Source organism: Suncus etruscus, chromosome X (genome assembly GCF_024139225.1).
Source record: "Suncus etruscus isolate mSunEtr1 chromosome X, mSunEtr1.pri.cur, whole genome shotgun sequence".
NCBI classification, from domain to species: Eukaryota; Metazoa; Chordata; class Mammalia; order Eulipotyphla; family Soricidae; genus Suncus; species Suncus etruscus.
In genome coordinates this window covers 19,567,902-19,587,684 of record NC_064868.1, presented here as the reverse complement: position 1 = coordinate 19,587,684, position 19,783 = coordinate 19,567,902, and the positions used below count along the sequence as shown (strand labels likewise).

The following is a 19,783-nucleotide window of genomic DNA, read 5'->3' as shown; positions in this document are numbered from 1 at the left end:
TGAAGTCAGGATAGAAATCGAGCGTCTGCGTCCTGCAACAGATTGGCATACACAGTTTTTTGTTTGTTTGTTTGTTTGTTTGGAGGCCACAACTAGCAATACCCAGGTATTACTTTTGTTTCTGCACTCAGGAATCACTCCTGGTGGGACTCAGAGAACCATATAGGATGCTGGACATAAACCCGAGTCTGTAACATGCAAGGCAAGCCGCCTACCCACTATTCTCTCTCTCCAATCCTTGGTATAGCACTTTTAATGCATGTGTGAAGTGCTGGATATAAATCTGGATAATAGAATTATATAAAAAAGTTCTATTTTAGAGGGCAGAGCAATAGTATAGACAATAGGGTGTTTGCCTTCCACATGTCAGCCCTGTGTTCTCTCCTTAGCGTCCCATATGATTCCTTGAGCCCACCAGTAGTGCTTTGTGACTACAGAGCCAGGAGTAACACATAAGCACTGCCAGATATGGCACCAAAACTTGAAAAAGTAAGCAAATAAATAAATAAATACTTTAGGAATAGAAAGATAGTACAGTAGGTAAGGCATTTGCCTTACATACACTGACTTGGGTACAATCCTGGCACTCCATATGCCCCCCCACCCCGACCACAGCCAGGAGTGAGTCCTGAGTGCAGGGCCAGGAATAAGAATTAAGAACCACTGTGTGTGGCCATAAGTCAAAACAAAAAAAAATTTTTCCTCGGAGTCAGAATGATAACATAACAGGTAGGAAATTTGCCTTGCAAGTGATTGATCTTGGTTCAATCCCTGTCATCTCATATGGTTCTCTGAGCCTGCCATCAGTGATTGCTGAGTTTAGAGTCAGGAGTAACCCCTGAGCACCACCAGATGGCAAAAAAAAATTTTTTTTTCGTTTAGGTTCCCTTTTTTTTTTTTTTTCCACAATGCTACGATCTTTAGAACAAGCTTTGGATCAGGCAGAGTGTATCATTGAAAGTGCCCAACAGAGACCCCCTAAAAGGAATTACTCATCTGATGGGGAAAAATCTCTCCATGAAAAATTGGGCCCGGAGAGATAGCACAGCAGTGTTTGCCTTGCAAGCAGCCGATCTAGGACCAAAGGAGGTTGGTTCAAATCCCGGTGTCCCATATGGTCCCCCGTGCCTGCCAGGAGCTATTTCTGAGCAGACAGCCAGGAGTCACCCCTGAGCACTGCCGGGTGTGGCCCAAAAACCAAAAACCAAAAAAAAAAAAAAAGGAAGAAAAATTATATGACATATATGTTGAAGAATGCAAAAAGGAGCCTGAGGAAATACAGGAATTAAAAACCAATGTGAACTTACTAGAGAAGTTTGTTAAGAGAGAGCCACTGCCCTGTTTAATTGTAAACCTATTCCCAGGAAAAGATGGTTATTCACTGATGCTGAAGGACAAAAATGGGACTTGTTCAGAGTACATACACCTGCCTTATGAAGAATCAGAATTGCTTGACTACTTGGATGCAAAACAATTACCTCCTATTTTGGTGGATCTCCTGGATAAGTCTCACATTAATATTTTTTACTCTGGATGTGTCATAGCAGAAATCAGGGACTACAGGCAGTCAAGCAATAGGGTGCCTCCAGGCTTCCAAAGTAGGCATATTCTCTTACAACCAACCATGCAGACTTTAGCCTGTGATGTACAGTCAATGACCAGCAATAGCCAGTTATGGTCTCAGGAAGACAAACTAGTGCTTGAGAGCCAGCTGCTCTTAGCAACAGCCGACCCGCTGTGTCTTGACCCTTCTGTAGCAGTTGACTGCACTGCAAACCGACTGCTCTACAATAAGCAAAAGATGAACACTCACTCAATGAGAGGAAGCCTCGAGAGGTATTCTTCTTCCTCTCTTAGTAGGCAGGAGGAGTTGTCTGGTTGCTCATCTCCTCCTGAGCTAAGCATGGTGAATAACTGCAAAAGAAGCAAACAAAATAGAGCCGTCTCACAGTATGATCTCAAAATTTCTGAGGGCAAGTATCTGTGTAGATACTTGGAAACAGAGACCCTGTGACTTTGCTGTCCCTTCTGAAGTAGCTGTGGAGAAATACGCAAAAGGCAGGACAAGTATCTCAAAACCAGCTGCCTGGCCAGCCCATGAGGTGGAAGATAATTCTGGATTTGGATGTAAAACTGGCCAACAGTCTTGGAAAATCAAGTCGATCTTGATGCAGTCATCTAATGACCCACCTTTCTCTGGGATAGTCATATACAGAAGCCAGATGTGAGACACCACTGTCTCCAGCCCACTCCACTGATGACCATTCACATGGTATTATGCCGGAGTCTAAGATGGACACTAGGAGCATGATCAATTGGCCTGAGGAGTTAGCCTTGAAGGATAGTCTAGTTAGAGACTCCACTAGCTCTGGTGTCTCTGCTGGTCAACTTTCCCAAGGAAGTGAAAGAGTACATTTTGAGCCGATGCTGATTTCCAGTTCAATCCTGGAGAAGGAAAATAACTTTTATGATCTACCTATGACACTTCTTTCAAGCTCTGAAGACAGTTCTTCATGTAATACTTTTACTCCTGAGCAGATAAGAAGTTTTTTTAGCTCTTAATCACCTGATCCTGCTTCTGAGCCACCATCTCCTTCCCAGACATCCTCTGTGGAAGTGAACAGAGTCCAGGTGACTCCTGCAGCTTCCCTGCCAAAGTCATCAGTCATATCATCACAGACAAGCCAGGCTGTGACTTCTGTCACCATACCAAGTATCCTGGTCCTGTCTACAGATACCATCTGTGTCCACTATCAAATCCTTACAAAGATCTCTGGTCCTGTCTACTGATGTCATCCAGATAAACCTGGTCTTATCTACTTTCAACTTACCACAGAGGACTGCAGTGCTGTCCCATGTCAATTTACCAAAAACTATAGCACTATTGAATTGACTCTCAACTCATCAGGACAAACCCTTAACCTGTCAACTAGCAATTGTGAAGTAACCACAGCCCTATCACCTATAATGTCGCAAAGAGCTGCGGATTTTTCCACTGTCATCACAACACAGTGGGCCTCAGCACTGCCTACTTTCAGGTCATCACAGAGAACCTTAGCACTGCCCACTGCCAGCTCATCAGAGCAAAACCAGTGTCCTTCCACTGCCGTTGCATTCCACTATGCCTCAGTATTGCCTGCTCTCAGCTCAGCACAGCAAACCTCAGCAGTGCCCGCTGTCAAAGTAACACAGCAAACTCGATCTCTTTTCACTGTCACTATCTCAGCACACTTCATCACTGCTCTCTGTCAGCTCATTACAGCAAACCACAGCCATAGCCACTGTCAACTCACAATACATCTCAGCTCTGCCTACTGTCTGCTCCACACAGAGAAGAACTATGGTCTTGCCTACTGCCAACTCAATAAAGAGGATTCCAGCTGACCAATGTCAGCTCATCTCAAAGAATCCCAGTATAGACCACTGTCAGCTTCTCCCAGAGAAACCTGTCCAACCAAGCAAGTGCCAATTCTACAGGCCTGAGTATCAGATCTATAAGCCCACATCACTGAGCCCAGGCTTTGGTGAGTGATTCCAACCCTGTTCCAGGTTCTACTTCAGTAGATACAGATCCTGCCAGAATCACTGTAAGCAACAAGGTTTTGGTAGTTAATCCTGATGCTATCCCAGGCTCTACTTCAGTGGATATAGAACCTGCCAGAATAACAGTGAGCAACAAGGCTTTGGTGAGTGCTTCTAACTCTATGCCAGGCTCTACTTCAGTGAAAACAAATCCTGTCAGAATTGTGGTGAGCAACAAGGCTTTGGTGAGTGCTTCCAAACCAATGCCAGGCCCTACTTTGGTGGATACAACTCTTGCCAGAATTGTGCGCAGCAAGGTCTTGGTGAATGATCCCAACCCTGTACCTAGCTCTGCTCCAGTGGATACAGCTCCTATCAGAATCATAGTGAACTACAAGGCTTTGGTGAGTGCTTCCAACCCTCTGTCAAGCTCTCCTTCAGTGAGCACAGCTCCTGCCAGAATCATGGCAAGCAACGAGGCTTTGGTGAGTGCCTCCAACCCTGTGCCAGGTTCTACTTCAGTAAACACACCTCATGAGCAACAAAGCTTTGGTGAGTGATCCTAACCATATATCAGGCTCTACTTTTGTGGACACAGCTCCTGCTATAATCTTGGTAAGCAAGAGCGTTTTAAGAAATCAACCACCAAAGGTGTGACTCAGTACATGGCAGGCAAACTCTCAAATGAATGTTCACCCTTCAAGAGCTTCTGAGAGTGTCAAGCCCAAATCCAAGCTCCACAGAGATCCACAGAATTCTCTCCTTTCAAAAATATATAAGTAGCCACAACCATCATCACCTCAATAGCAGTTCTGTCAGTTGAGTCTATGGCAGCAACACTCTAACTTTTCATCCTCAGCAGCAAGTGCTACAAGATTCAAATGGACAAGACCCCACCAGTCAGAAAACATCTTCATCTGGTCATAAAGGAGTTCTTGTTAACCTCACTAATGTGAGAGATTTGCACCTTCAGCCAAATGTACTTTTTTTTTTTTTTTTACTTTTTTTTTTTGTTTTGTTTTGTTTTGAGCCACACCCGGCGGTGCTCAGGGGTTACTCCTGACTGTCTGCTCAGAAATAGCTCCTGGCAGGCACGGGGGACCATATGGGACACCGGGATTCGAACCAAACACCTTTGGTCCTGGATCGGCTGCTTGCAAGGCAAACGCCGCTGTGCTATCTCTCCGGGCCCAGCCAAATGTACTTTTTGCTTTATTTCTAGACTTCCTTAGTATTTCCTTCCAGTGGAATCTGACAATATGTGTTGTGTTCAGGGCATACTCGAGACTTTTCGCTTAGGAATGACTCCTGACAGACTTTGGGGACTGAATCCAGGTCAGCTATGTGCAAAGCTAGTGCCATTCCTGCTGAATTATTGCACTGGCTCTATTTCAAAACAAAAGTAATGTTTTGGAGGTTCATCTATGTGATGCTTATTAGGCTTGATTCAGTTTCCTATGGCTGAATAGCACTCCATTGTTTACATAAGACCACATTTTGTTTATTCTTTGATGAACCTTTAGGTTGTTTACATTTTGGGGCTGTTAAGAATGATGTTGGGGGCCGGGCGGTGGCGCTAGAGGTAAGGTGCCTGCCTTGCCTGCGCGGACCACGGTTCGATCCCCCAGCGTCCCATATGGTCCCCCAAGCCAGGAGCAACTTCTGAGCGCATAGCCAGGAGTAACCCCTGAGCGTCACCGGGTGTGGCCCAAAAACCAAAAAAAAAAAAAAAAAAAAAAAAAAAAGAATGATGTTGGTAGGAACATTGATCTCCAAGAGCTAGTTCAAGTACAAGTTTTATGTCTTAAACAAATTTTATCTTTTATAACAACTCATATTTTGTTTTAGTATAACTTTGAAAGGCACATGAATTTTTGAAGTTCATGTTTATGTTGTTAACCTTTTGCTCTAAAAAAATTAGAAAATTGGCCTGACATTTCCAAAGAAGAGTGAAGAGACAATATATGGTGATTGTTCTCTCATTAAGCTTCTATCCTAGTGTGCTCCCAAGCCCTGAGAAAGAAGGATTTCACCACCTTCAAGCAAACACATCAGAGTGATTCTGAGCCAAGAAGAACTTCCGTAGCCTATCCTGGACATTTGGGGGATGGATCCTGCACCTTCCAGAAGGAATCAGTGCAATGAACAATTACAAAAAAGAGTTTTTGTAAGATTTTAGATGCCTAAGTGTGATTCTCATAGACTTCATGTCTCCCCTTCCTCTGATCCTTTGTTAATAGATGGAAACATCAGGGAACTGTGGTTAAGTAATGTGGGATTCCCTTCTCAGGCAAACATATAAATACAGCTTTGTTTCAGGCCACCATTTGGTGCTTTTTGTTTGTTTCTTCTAGAGAATCCTCTACAACAGGGGTCTCAAACTCGCGGCCTGCCAGTTTTTTCTTACTAATGCAATTTTTTTATTGCGAATATTTGGTAAGCGAAATTCCTTATGCAGCCCTGCCTCACCCCGACTTTGCCTCCTGTGGCCCCCAGGTAAATTGAGTTTGAGACCCCTGCTCTACAAGGTTTATAATTTTGTGCAAATGTGACACTTGATAAAGAAGAAAGTGTATCATCCTTGAAATGAAATCCCAGTATATGTATGCAATTAGGAAACTATCTAGGAAGGACTTTCTGGTCCTAGACTAGATTGGAAGATAATATATATATCAAACAAAAAAAAATTAAAATACTTGCTTGAGATTTTATTTGGGGGCCAGAGAGGTGGTGCTAGAGGTAAGGCGTCTGCCTTGCAAGCGCTAGCCTAGGACGGACCTCAGTTTGATCCCCTGGCATCCCATATGGTTCCCCAAGCCAGGAGCGATTTCTGAATGCATAGCCAGGAGTAACCCCTGAGCATCACTAGGGGTGGCCCTAAAATTCAAAAAAGAAAAAAAAGAGAGATCTTATTTAGATCTCATGTAATTTATCCTTTATCTATTTAAACTAGAATTTCAATGTAACCATAACTATTGTACCTGTATCAATATCAGTCTTTTTCCCTTTCCATTTTTGATCAATTCTTATCTTCAGTCAGGCTTTCCTTATATGCCTACACAAAGACTGGAAACCTGATGTTTATATCAACAAAGTTAATAATCTACAAAAGATAAAACAAAGCCTAAGACCCATTAGAATTAGACCATATCAGTCAAGTGTGCTCATTATAATAAATTTACATATAAAATCACATCATTCCTGAAAGCAATAATAGATATGATTAGAATACGGCTGGCTGGTCACACATCACAAAGAACAAGAACAATTGATGCTGGCGGGAATGTGGGGAGAATGGAACTCTCATTCAATGCTGGTGGGAATGCCATCTAGTCCAGCCTTTACAGAAAACAATATGGAGATTCCTCAAAAAACTGTAAGTTGAGCTCCCATATGATCCAACAATACCACTTCTAAGGATATACCCTAGAAACACAAAAGTGCAATACAAAAATCCCTTCCTCACACCTATATTCATTGCAGTGCTATTTGCAATAGCCAGGCTCTGAAACAACCAACGTGCCCTTCAACAGATGAATGGCTAAAGAAACTGTGGTACATCTACACAATGGAATATTATGCAGCCATCAGGAGAAATGAAGTCATGAAATTTTCCTGCACATGTATGTACATGGAAACTGTTATGCTGAGTGAAATAAGTCAGAGGGAGAGAGACAGAATAATCTCACTGATCTATGGGTTTTAAGAAAAATAAATGACATTCTTGTTATAATGCCCAGAGATGAGAGCCGGAAAGACTGACTCACTATATGAAGCTCACTACAAAGAGTGGTGAGCGCAGTTAGAAAAATAACTACACTAAGTACTGCCATGACAATGTTAATGAGTGAGAGAAGCATAATGCCTGTCTCCAATACAGGCAGGGGGTGGGGGAAGAAGGAGAACAGGGGCATTGGTGGTGGGAATGTTGCACTGGTAAAACGGGGTTTTCTTTGTATGACTGAAACCCAACTACAATCATATTTGTAATCACAGTATTTAAATACATTATTTAAAAAAACTAAGTATAAGGATATTAACAATGATGTATTGATTATATCTATTAATTTATTGAACCTTCGTCTGCCCACATTGCCAATTTACTCCCACTCTCTATCTTGCTTCTGTAACCTCTACTATGTTTTAGAGCAAATAAACACTAGGTGTAAGAACCAGAGCAACAACAACAACAACAACAAAAAAGAATATAGTAGATGCTTTTACTCTGAGAAATCAACAACCCCCAAATAACCTCACTTATCTGAACTTTCATACATATTTTGTCCATGTTAATTTAATCATTTCGATAAGGATATAACTTAGAAATTTGTGTGGAAACAATGCTGTCCTGTAGAGAAGTGATTTTCCAACAATGGCATAGCTCCCTTATAACCTGTTTCCTCTTCTACCAGTTGAGTTATTACCTCATGCTGTGACCTTTCATTTATACATTTATGAAAATATCTTGGCAATAGTAATTTTATCAAAAAATAAAAAATGTTCAGTCTCTAACATAACGCTCTCCCAAGTACTGCTGGGTGAGCCCTGAGTACTGAGGACTAGTTCCTGAGGACCTAGGTATGAGCCTAAAATCCCCCAAAAAATCTGAAAAGAGGGCCAAGGATGTGGCTTAGTGGTGCATATGTGCTCCTTGGGCCCATGCACATGTTCCCTACATTCACATGTTATCCACACATTTCCCTTCTTTTTTTTTTCTTTTTGTTTTTTTTGGGGGGCCACACATGGCAGTGCTTGGGTTACTCCTGGCTCTGTGCTCAGGAATAACTCCTGGAAGACTCAGAAAACTATATGGGATATTGGGGATCGAATTCAGGTTGGCCACTTGCAAGGCAAACACCCTACACACTGTGCTATCTATATTCCAGCCCACACATTTCCCCTCTTGAGATTTACTTTCCAACTTTCATGCTAGGCTGTGTATTGGGGCTCTCTCCACCTTTGGAGAAACCCATGTTATCTCCTGACACATTTCTCTGTGTGTGTGTGTGTGTGTGTGTGTGTGTGTTTGGTTTTGGGGCCACACCCAGTGATGCTCAGGGGTTACTCCTGGCTATGCATTCAGAAATCACTCCTGGCTCAGGGGACCATATGAAATGCCAGGGATTGAACCCAGGTCTGTCCTGGGTCAGCCGCATGCAAGGCAAATGCCCTACCACTTCACTATGGCTCTGGCCCCACCTCTCTCTCCTTTCTTTTTCCTCTCCCTCTCCTTACTCAGTACCTTTGAATAAAACCTACTTTTACTTCCGGGGGGGGGGGGGATGATGTGGCTTTAGTGTTTGAGTTCTTGCCTGGAATGTGTGGCACCCTGGTTCCTTGCTACCCTATGCAGCTCCCTACAGCACTGGGAGTAGTCCTTGTGACCCCCACCACCACCACCAAGCTCTGGTTGATGCAATTCCTATAAAATTAATAAATACCCAGATATAGAATAGTTTGTGCTAGTATAGGATAATTAAGAGCTAGTAACCCAATGCCATTAAAAGTAAAAAGGTTGGGAGATAAAGAGGATCAGTCCAAGGTAAGAAACTTGCCACAAAGAGTGGGGGAGTGCATTTAGGGCAGAGAAAGGACCACTATGACAATGAGAGTTGGAGATGATCACTCTGGACAAGAACTTAGTACTGAAGTAATACCTTTTCAGTAACAAAATTGAAAACCAGTGTCTAAAAGAAAAAAGAAGAGAGAGAAGAAGAAAGTATCTGCTGCAGAGGCAGGCAGGAGAGAGCATTGGGAAGAGCAGGAGGGAAACTGAGGACATTGGTGGCAGGAAATGTGCACTGATGAAGGATGTTGGACATTGTATGATTGAAAGTCAATCATGAACAACTTTGAATCATGGTGATTCAATTAAAGAATTCATTAAAAAGGGGCCATAGAGATAGCAAGGAGGTAAGGCGTTTGCCTTTTATGCAGAAGGATAGTGGTTCGAATCCCGGCATCCCATATGGTCCCCCGTGCCTGCTAGGGGCAATTTCTGAGCCTAGATTCAGGAGTAACCCCTGAGCACTGCCAGGTGTGACCCAAAAATAAAAAAAAAGAATTTATTAAAAATAAGTTGGGGAGATAGTTTGAAGGGTAAGAGGTTATTTCAAGTTTGATCTTCAGCACCAGATGGTTCCTTGAACAATGGTAGGTGTAGTCACCACACACAGTTTCTTAAGAAGAAATGGTGCCATCAGGAAAGGAGCACTGAGGACAAAAGAAGCCCGAGTCTAAAGAAGAACACAACAGAAAGTAGGTTCACGAGCAAGTGTTGGAGTCTAGCAATAATACAGTGGTTAGGATGCATATTTGGCAGATGCTCGGCCTGAGTTTCATTCCTGGCACCACGTGGTCCCTGAATATTGCTGAATGAGGCCCCAAAGCAAAAACAAACCAAAAAAGGAGGTTAAATATATAAAGAAAGTCAGTATGAGCCTGGAAGGTGGCCAGTACTGACCACTTGCGGAGAGTAAATTGGAATGGGAGGTGGAGAAGGAGCACCCAGAAAGCTCGAGGAAGAAAAGGGACATGAACAGCACTGATTTCCAGACGTCTCAGCCAATGCTCAGGTAAAGTGACCCTGGTAACAGAAATTGGCCAGACTTCTACCCAGACTTCTACCCAGAAGACAACCTGTGGGTGAGAACACTGCCCTATTTTTCCTTTCCTCAGCAGACAGGGAGACCAGGCCTTTTCACACAACCCTCATTCTCTCGCATCTGCAGTCTTTAACAGATTGCAATTGAGATGCACGGTGCAGAGTTAGGTTCCTTAATTTAAATGGAAGTTTTGTAGGTTTGGAGTATTGTTACAAAAGGAGCAGCTGCCTAATGTGTGGGTGACATGGAACACACTGGTGTGTGTGTGGGGGGGAAGAGTACCCATGCTTTACCATTAAAAGATCCACTTACTTTCCTTTTACCCCATTGACTTTCCTGAGCCTAAAAAGTCAGTCCATGATAAGATAATTCAATATGCATGACCTAGCAAAAAATCTTTTCTGTTCTATATGTTAGAAATCAGTACTTATTGTCAATACTGATATAACAATATGGGGAAATTTTTCTAATAGCTATAGGAAATATAACTGGTAAACATTGGCAAATACAGGTCAAATCCATTTTTCTGCCTTATTTGTACAGAGATTTCCTTCTTCAGTGATGGTAATTTTAGACAATTAGTAAATTTTCATTAGGCATATTTTCTATCCCTCAACACATTTGCTAGTATAGGTAGATGTGACCAGCATGCCACATACCTTGCATTTCTACCTCTTCCTATTCAAGGCATTTTCCAATGTAGAGAATTGGGGCCTGAGGTCAAGACAGCCTGAACTGAAAAGGAAAAGGAAAGAATAACTGGTATTCTAAACACTTTTCCCCTGCTAGGGGGATTAGGGAACTGTTGTTAAAGGGCACAACCCTGCCGCTAGATCAGTAAGACTGTATAGACTTTGAAACCGTTAAGAGACTAGATCTTAAATATTCTCATCACACTTTACACTAAAGATAATTGTGTGATGTGACAAGAGATGTTAGCTAAAACCGCCGTGGTAACCATGCTGCCATATATTAATATAGCAAGCTGCACATTATAAACTTACATGGTGCTATATGTAATTATAGATCAATTAAAGCTAAATTTAATTCTTATTTGTCCGAGACATATAAAGGTGGTTTCCTGAGGAGACATTTCTTCATTGCAATTAGGGTACGCTCATCCCTGCAATTTCTCCAAACGTGGGAAACTTGACTCCATAACGTGTGGTAGTGGAGAACTGCATTTATTCCCCTGATACTAAATAGACTTATTTTTTTGGTTTTTGGGCCACACCTGGTGACACTCAGGGGTTACTCTTGGCTCTGCGCTTAGAAATCACTCCTGGCTAGGGGGACCATATGGGACGCTGGAGGATTGAATTGCGGTCCGTCCTAGGTCAGCTGTGTGCAAGGCAAACACTACCGCTGCACCACCACTCCGGCCCCTAAATAGACAATTTTTAAACATTGACTGGTGCTTGAGCAATAGTACAGAGGGTAGGGTACTTGCCTTGATGAGGCTGACCTGGGTTCCATCCTAGCATTCCATGTGGTTTCCAAACACCACCAGGAGTGATCCCTGAGTGTAGATCCAGGAGTAAGCCCTGAGTGTGGCCCCAAAGACCAAAAAAATTCAGTGAGTAAAACATTTGAAAATGTCTAATAGCAGGCCCAGAGAGATAGCACAGCGGCATTTGCCTTGCAAGCAGCCAATCCTGGACCAAAGGTGGTTGGTTCGAATCCCGGTGTCCCATATGGTCCCCCATGCCTGCCAGGAGCTATTTCTCAGCAGACAGCCAGGAGTAACCCCTGAGTACTGCCGGGTGTGGCCCAAAAACAAAACAAAAAAAAAGTCTAATAGCATCCATTCAGGAATTTACCTTAAAAAGAAAAAATAATAGGAGCCAGACAGAGATAGCACAGTGGTAGGGCATTTGCCTTAGAAGCAGGAGGATGGTGGTTTTGAATCCCGGCATCCCATATGGTTCCCCAAGCCTGCCAGGAGCGATTTCTGAGCGTAGAGTTAGGATAACCCCTGAGCACTGCAGGCTGTGACCCAAAAACCAAAAGAAAGAAAGAAAGAAAGAAAGAAAGAAAGAAAGAAAGAAAGAAAGAAAGAAAGAAAGAAAGAAAGAAAGAAAGAAAGAAAGAAAGAAAGAAAGAAAGAAAGAAAGAAAGAAAGAAAGAAAGAAAGAAAGGAAGGACAGGAAGGAAGGAAGGAAGGAAGGAAGGAAGGAAGGAAGGAAGGAAGGAAGGAAGGAAGGAAGGAAGGAAGGGGAAGGAAGGAAGAAAGAAAGAAAGAAAGAAAGAAAGAAAGAAAGAAAGAAAGAAAGAAAGAAAGAAAGAAAGAAAGAAAGAAAGAAAGAAAGAGAGAGAGAGAGAGAGAGAGAGAGAGAAAGAAAGAAAGAAAGAAAGAAAGAAAGAAAGAAAGAAAGAAAGAAAGAAAGAAAGAAAGAAAGAATGAAAAGAAAGAAAGAAAGAGAGAGAGAGAGAGAGAGAGAGAAGAAAGAAAGAAAGAAAGAAAGAAAGAAAGAAAGAAAGAAAGAAAGAAAGAAAGAAAGAAAGAAAGAAAGAAAGAAAGAAAGAAAGGAAGGAAGGAAGGAAGGAAGGAAGGAAGGAAGGAAGGAAGAGAGAGAGAGAAAGAAAGAAAGAGAGAGAGAGAAAGAAAGAAAGAAAGAAAGAAAGAAAGAAAGAAAGAAAGAAAGAAAGAAAGAAAGAAAGAAAGAAAGAAAGAAAGAAAGAAAGAAAGAGAAAAGAAAAAATAGACCAAGAAAATACAAGAGGTAAGGTGCTAGTTGTGCATGTGACTATGGTGGCTACATCCCTGATTTGAATCCATACAACACCTCTGAGTACGACCAGGGTCACTCAAGAAGTACAGAGCCAGGAATAGCCTGAAAATCTCTAGTATGACCCAAACATCCTCAAAGAAAAAATATATATTTAAAAATGACCATCTATGTTCATTATGGCCCTTTATAATACCCAAGATCATGAAACAAGTCATTTATCCAATGACAAATGAGTAGGTAAAGAAGATGTGGTACATAGACATAATGAAATATACAACTGTAAAAAAGATGAAGTAGTTCTTTTTACTATGATAGATAGAACTGGGTGGATCTTGCTAAATGAAATAAGTCATAAAGAGAAAGCCAAATACATGCCTATTTACACTTAAATTATATTGCTTAGAGGCCAGAGCAGTGGCACAAGTGGTAGGGCATTTGCCTTGGATGTGCTGACCTAGGATGGACCATGGTTCAATCCCCCAGCGTCCCTCCCCAAGCCAGGAGTGATTTCTGAGCGCATAGCCAGGAGTAGCCCCTGAGTGGCACCAGGTGTGGCCTAAAAACCAAAGTAAATAAATAAATAAAATAAAATAAAATTGTGTGTATGGGGCCAGAGTGGTGGTGAAAGCGGTAAGGCATCTGCCTTGCCTGTGCTAGCCTAGGATGGACTGCAGTTCAATTCCCCGATATCCCAGGTGGTCCCCCAAGCCAGAAGCGATTTCTGAGCGCAGAACCAGGAGTAACCCCTGAGAGACACCGCGTGTGGCCCAAAAAGCAAAAAAATAAAAAAATAAATTAATTAATAAAAATCCTGAATCCTTATATTCCAAAACCTCTGATTATAAGTATTCAGGATTTTTTTTTTGTTTTTTGGGCCACACCCAGCAGTGGTCAGCGGTTACTCCTGGCTGTCTGCTCAGAAATAGCTCCTGGCAGGCACGTGGGGGGGAATCATTTGGGACACCGGGATTTGAACCAACCACCTTTGGTCCTGGATCGGCTGCTTGCCAGGCCAACACCGCTGTGCTATCTCTCTGGGCCCAGTATTCAGGATTTATAAACATTTATTTACACGACTTTACTGACTTAAGTGGGTTTTTCACTTAATTAAATGTGCCATTGAATATTGTGGGTTAAATAGTTCAGTGGCATCCACTTCAGTTCAGTGGCATGGACTGAGCTGAAGCACCGTCCCCTCCAGCAGACGGCAGAAGACGACTGGAGACTACGTGCATTTGAATCAAATTAAATAAACTGTATGACTCGAGTATATAAGTACCTCACTTATCCTGACTGATATTGTTTAGAACTATAAATATAAATTGTTATATATGAAAGCATTTCCATAAAATTATCTCTGCCTGTTGTCCCACCTTTACCTTCCAGGTGGGGCGCTGTTGAGAGCCTAATAAATAGTCTGGGAGCGAGGTGCTAGGGGTCCTTGGTAGAGTTTACCAGTAAATTTTACTGGCTGGCTCCAGGTGTTTTTTTTTTTTTTTTTTGGAGCTGGTAGTAGGGTTACAAAGGACTCTGCACCTGACCTTCTTACCCATTTACCCTCCTGTGTGGATTATTTGTTGCGGATAAATATTACCAAGATCTCCCCCACACAAGGGGATAGGGGAATGGGAATCAATTTCTCATTCTGAGAGCTCTTTGAGGATACCCGATAACCAATCAAGGGATAAACGGGACCCAACATAACTAAGTAGAATAAATATAAATTAGGAATAATGACTCCAGAAGCAAGCTATCAGCTTACACTAATGAGAAATAAAATATTGGAGAGAAACTCAAACTTCAGAAATCAGGACACCAACGTGTATACTAATAAAATGAAATAATAAATAAAATGGGGGCCAGAGCAATAGCACAGTGGTAGGCCATTTGCCTTGCAAGAGTCCTATCCAGGACAGACCCTGTCTTGATTCCTGGCATCCCATATGGTCCCTGAGCCAGGAGCAATTTCTGAGCGCAGAGCCAGGAGTAACCCCTGAGCATCCGGGTGTGGTCCAAAAAATTTAGATTGCTTAAAATGGAATGAAATAAAAATATTTAGTCACACCAGTGACATTTCAGTATTCAAGGGCCATATAAACTATTGACTATTATACTAAATAGTGCAGGCAGAGAACATTTCCATCCCTATTGAAAGCTCTACTGTACAGCTGGGCTTATTGATCATCCATCTGGGCTATACATTAGAAACACTGGCCATAGTTTTTGTTTGCTTAGCTATTTACTTTTTTGAGTTGTATACCATTTTATTGGAATTGAATTGTGTCTTGAACTCAAATGGAATTCTAATCTTCATCATGTGTTTATATTTTTATTTATATTTTATTGGACATAACTTCACAGGTAGCATATTTTGCATGTATGTGTCTTTAAGCCTTCTGCTATCGGCATTTTATCTTCATAGAAACTTGATTTCCCATTTTCTAGTAAAAACGCAATGAGGAAAACCAAGATCTTGAACTAATGAATACATAACATACTGCAGACTCACATAATCAAGGAAGATAGATAACTTCGTGGACATGATAGTCTACAGAGATAACTTTGCTATATACATAACTTCATGGATGAGATAGTCTTTTCATGTTCCTTTTTATTTAATTGAACAGATGACAATCAAAGGAAGAAAAGGAGACCAGAGGCATATAATAAATAGGAGAGTGCATGCTAGCATGTGCGATATCTCAAGTTTGATCCCCAGTACCACATGCCTTTGCCCAACCAGTATGTCCTGTTATAGCTCTGGTGGCCACTAAAAACTGCTGGGGTAGGGCACTGTTGGTCCCAAGGGCTGTCAGATCCACAATGCTTGGCGTGACCCCTATTTAATAAAAAAGAAAAATTAAGATTTCATACAACAATTCTATTTTCTGTGACATGTTTTTTGTGACATGTTTTTTTTTATTGGAAGTGAAGTTGTTTCTTTGGGCTATTTCCAGGGGTATTCAAGGGTCATTCCTGGTTCTGTGCTCAGGGATTAACCTTAGCAGGCTCGGGAGACCATAATTGGGTGCCAAGGATTGAACCTGTGTAAGCCACATGCAACCCAAGAATCCTTCCTATTATTAGTTATTTTTGTCCAACAGTTATTTTTGTCCAGAGCCATTATTTTCAAGTCCTTGCATATTTACATATAGAATGTGATAGCTCACTGTCCCCCCAAGTCTCACTATCTATAGGTTTGTATATACAGAGAAAAAATTGAAAAAAAAATTTGATAACTCTAGGCTAGTCTCTAGCCATACCCGTGAAATATTACAGAAATATCTTCCCTAAATTCCTGCCACTTTGTGGGGGTGAGGAGCCTGGGTTTTTTTAAATATATTTTTCAATTTATTTATTTGGTTTTTGCTTATTTACTTATTTATTAGTTGAGGGTCATACCTGTTTCTGAGCTCTGGAGGTATTCGGAGAACCATATAGGATGCTGGGGATCAAACACTGGGTTGCTTTACCTGTTGTACTATCTTTCCATCTCCACCTCATTTGGGGAGGGTGGTGGTCAAGGCTTACTTCTGGCTCTGTGCTCAGAAATCACCCCTGTCAGGCTCAGGGGACCATATGGGATGCCAGGGATTGAACCCAGATTCGTCCCAGGTTGGCCACGTGTAAGGCAAATGCCCTACCACTGTTCTATCGCTCCAGCCAACACCTTGTATATTTTTCCACAAGACACAACATGCCTTATTTGCCCCCACTGATGAGAGTGATGGCTCAGGGAACCCAGTGACTATAGTGATGTCCTTCACTGCTTGTGAGTGGCAGACAGGCACTCATTTCAGACTCTGAGAATCTTCCAGAGTCACCCAAAACATTCATTCCTTCATCAGGGGAATCTCTGCAAAGGAGCTGAAGGTCAAGAAGAGATGTCAAGAAAACAAACTTCTCTGCCTAATTAAATGGGAGGCTTTGGTTGTGATATTTGTGGGTTTAAGGACTTGGGGATTTACCTGTGTTTTCAGGTAGAGAAGCAGAAAATTCAGTGACTTGTTGAAAAGCTTCAGTTTAAGTTGGGAGAAACAGTGGCGGGAGGCTTTGAAAAGAGAGATGTCTAATGGTTCACTGAAGCTCTGAGCCCTAAGGAGCCCCCCCCCCCCAGCGATCCCTGCTGTTAGGCCACTTCTTCAGGAAATGACCATCACGGTGCAGAGTCGCAGATTTGTCAAGCTTGTACCAGTGGACACAAAAGCAGCCACTGACAGCACTTCATCTAACAAAGACAAAGACAAGACTCACGTAGGAGAAAGACAAAAGAATGCTTCTGAAAATGACATTCATTTTCTTTCCCTTAGCTTCTCTTCTGACAAGAATCAGCTGGCAAGGAGCAAAGGAGCCAGAACAAATGTCCACCACTACCAGATCCCCAGGATCATACCTGTGGTACAAACCAAATTGACTTCTATAAGCTGGTTACAGCTGTTAAGATCTTGCAGAGAGGGAGGGGATAGGGGACAGGGGACTTTCAGCGGGGAGGAGTGGGTTCAGAGCTTAGGCAAGATGCCAAGGAACGCTAATGAGATTTTTAAGGAAGCAGGAACAAATTCTGAACACCATATTATTAAGAAGTAAAAGCAATACAATAATTGTGTATCTTCTTTTCTTTCCATTTGAGAGATGGAAAAGAAGATTGAGAGGGGGCTAGAACTGCCGGTAATGAAATGAGTGCATGAGTCTTGCTGGTCAGAAGTGGGGGCGTTTCCTGTTTTTCTGACTGAGAAATGGTCTTTTGTCCATCCAGATCTGGACACAGTCACTGGAGTGGCCTTCTCTGAGCATAATTTCTTTGCAACGATGTTATGAATTTTCAGTTGGGGACATCTTGACCTAGCTGTCAGCAGGGCTCTTTGTCAATTTTGCATACCCTCCCTTAGCCGGAGATAGACAAGGTCAGATTGCAGAACAGTAATCGGAGAGCACAGGTTGCACAAATCAAGAAATTCTGCCCTTGAACAAGTGGAGTGGTCATCAAGAAAGAGCCGCAGGAGAATCTGAAGTGTGCTCCCGAGGCCTTGTGCGGCTGTTTGTGCTTTGCATCTGCCAGTGGCCTTTGACAGAGTGTGCACTTTAGGTCTGTCCTTATCCTCATTTTCGGAATAGCACAAATGTTGGATCTGAGCTTTAGCTTCCTCCAAATGCAGACCTCAAGTGGCCTGTATGCTGTAGCTAGCACACTATGGAAAGTCTGCCCTTTTAGCAGGAGTGACTCACTGCACAGAAGAGGGGGGAGTAATGGGTGGCATTCTGTAGAAGATCCTTTTGGAGGAGTGCCTCTGAGACGCAAAAGAGGGAAGATGATGCGTCTAGAAGCATCGAATGGTCCAGCCTTTTAAGTTACTGGGAGCCTCATACCCTTCTAGGCATAGGTATTTGTCAGAATGGCTGAGCAGGGGGCAAGAGTAAATAGCACAGTAGGTAGGGTGCTGGCCTTGCATGTGGCAAACCTGGGTTTAATCCTGGCACCCCGTATGATCCCCTGAGAACTACTAGGAGTAATTACTAAGTGCAGAGCCACAAGTAATCCCTGAGTGTGGCTGGTTGGAGATAGAGAGAGGGAGAGAGAGAGAGGGAGGGAGGAGGGAGGGAGAGAGAGAGAGAGAGAGAGAGAGAGAGAGAGAGAGAGAGGGAGAGAGATCAGTGAGCACTGAAAAGGAGCTCCAAATGTAATTGTTAAAATTGGTAATGTATATAAATAGCTAGACCAGTTTTCCTCTTATTCAAAATTCTATTCTATTTGTGAGCAATTTTCTTCCACTTCAAACTCTCATTATATACCCTTTCATTCAAACTGTTAATTCTCTCTCTTGTAATTGAACTATCCACTAATCATTTCTGGGATGGAAACACATATTCTTAAGTGAAACTCTTTTCAAGAGCTGAATTAAGCAGACAGTGGGTTTGTTTCTCTAATTTCGTGTCTAATGGCTAATAGAATTGCCAACGAAGAACTTTTTCTAAGGCTTCAGAACTATTCATCAAAGTGTTTTTGTGCAAAAACTTTTTGGATTTCAGGCAGAGGTTTATACCTAAGTAAAGTGAAAAGGGGATAAAAAAATCAAAGTGAGTTGCCCCACATATTATTTACAAAGTTCTCCCTTATAGTCTCTCTAGTAAAAGAGTTTCATGAAAAGAAGAGAATATCAAGGTGATGATGGGACAAGGAAGAAGTTGGATAATCTTTTTCTCTGGCTGTCTTTTTCTACAGTTATGCCTTTCCTATACTTCCCTATGCCTTCCCTGAGGAGGGGCATTTAATCTGAATCATTTATATCCTCTTAGCAAAAACAGTCTTCTCAAGAATGTCCGCAGAAGGCCACAGCAATAGTACAATGAGTAGGGTGCTTGCTGACCTAGTTTCTATCCCCATGCACTACCAGGAGTAATTCCTGAGTGCAGTTCAAGGAGTTACCCCTGTCATGGTGTGATGGCCCCAAAACAAAACAAACAAACAAAATTATCATCAGTGAACAAGACCAGCTAAGACTAACAATTGGCTCCAAATGAACTATAACACATACATTTAAAATATAAATGACTGGTAGTATATCTAGAGTCAGTCTTGATGACTCTCAAGAAGTTGTGATAATGGAAGGATTAGGAGGGTGTGAGTTGCAAGGGGGCCACTGCAGGCAGGTGTGTGTGTGCAAAAAAAGGGGGGGCTTAGTATTAACAGTATGGACAATCATGAAGCCTTACATTGAAAAATTAATTTAAAAAGGAATTGTAGGGGCTGGAGAGGTGGCGAGGAGGTAGGGCATTTGCCTAAAATGCAGAAGGATGGTGGTTTGAATCCTGCCATCCCATATGGTCCCCTGAGTCTGCCATGAGCGATTCCTGAGCGTTGAGTCAGGAACAACGCCTGAGCGCTGCCTTGGTGTGACCCAAAAACCAAAAAAAAAAAAAAGGGAA

The 19,783-nt window shown here is 42.2% G+C and overlaps 1 protein-coding gene across 1 annotated transcript; it reads left to right on the top strand.

The window, feature by feature from the left end:
• Positions 1-908: 908 nt before the first annotated feature.
• On the top strand, positions 909-2,804 carry LOC125998761 (transcription factor SPT20 homolog). Its single transcript, XM_049766829.1, is given in 5 exon segments — positions 909-1,029; positions 1,227-1,969; positions 1,971-2,206; positions 2,208-2,515; positions 2,602-2,804. Coding segments are annotated over 5 exon segments (1,611 nt in total).
• Positions 2,805-19,783: the final 16,979 nt, after the last annotated feature.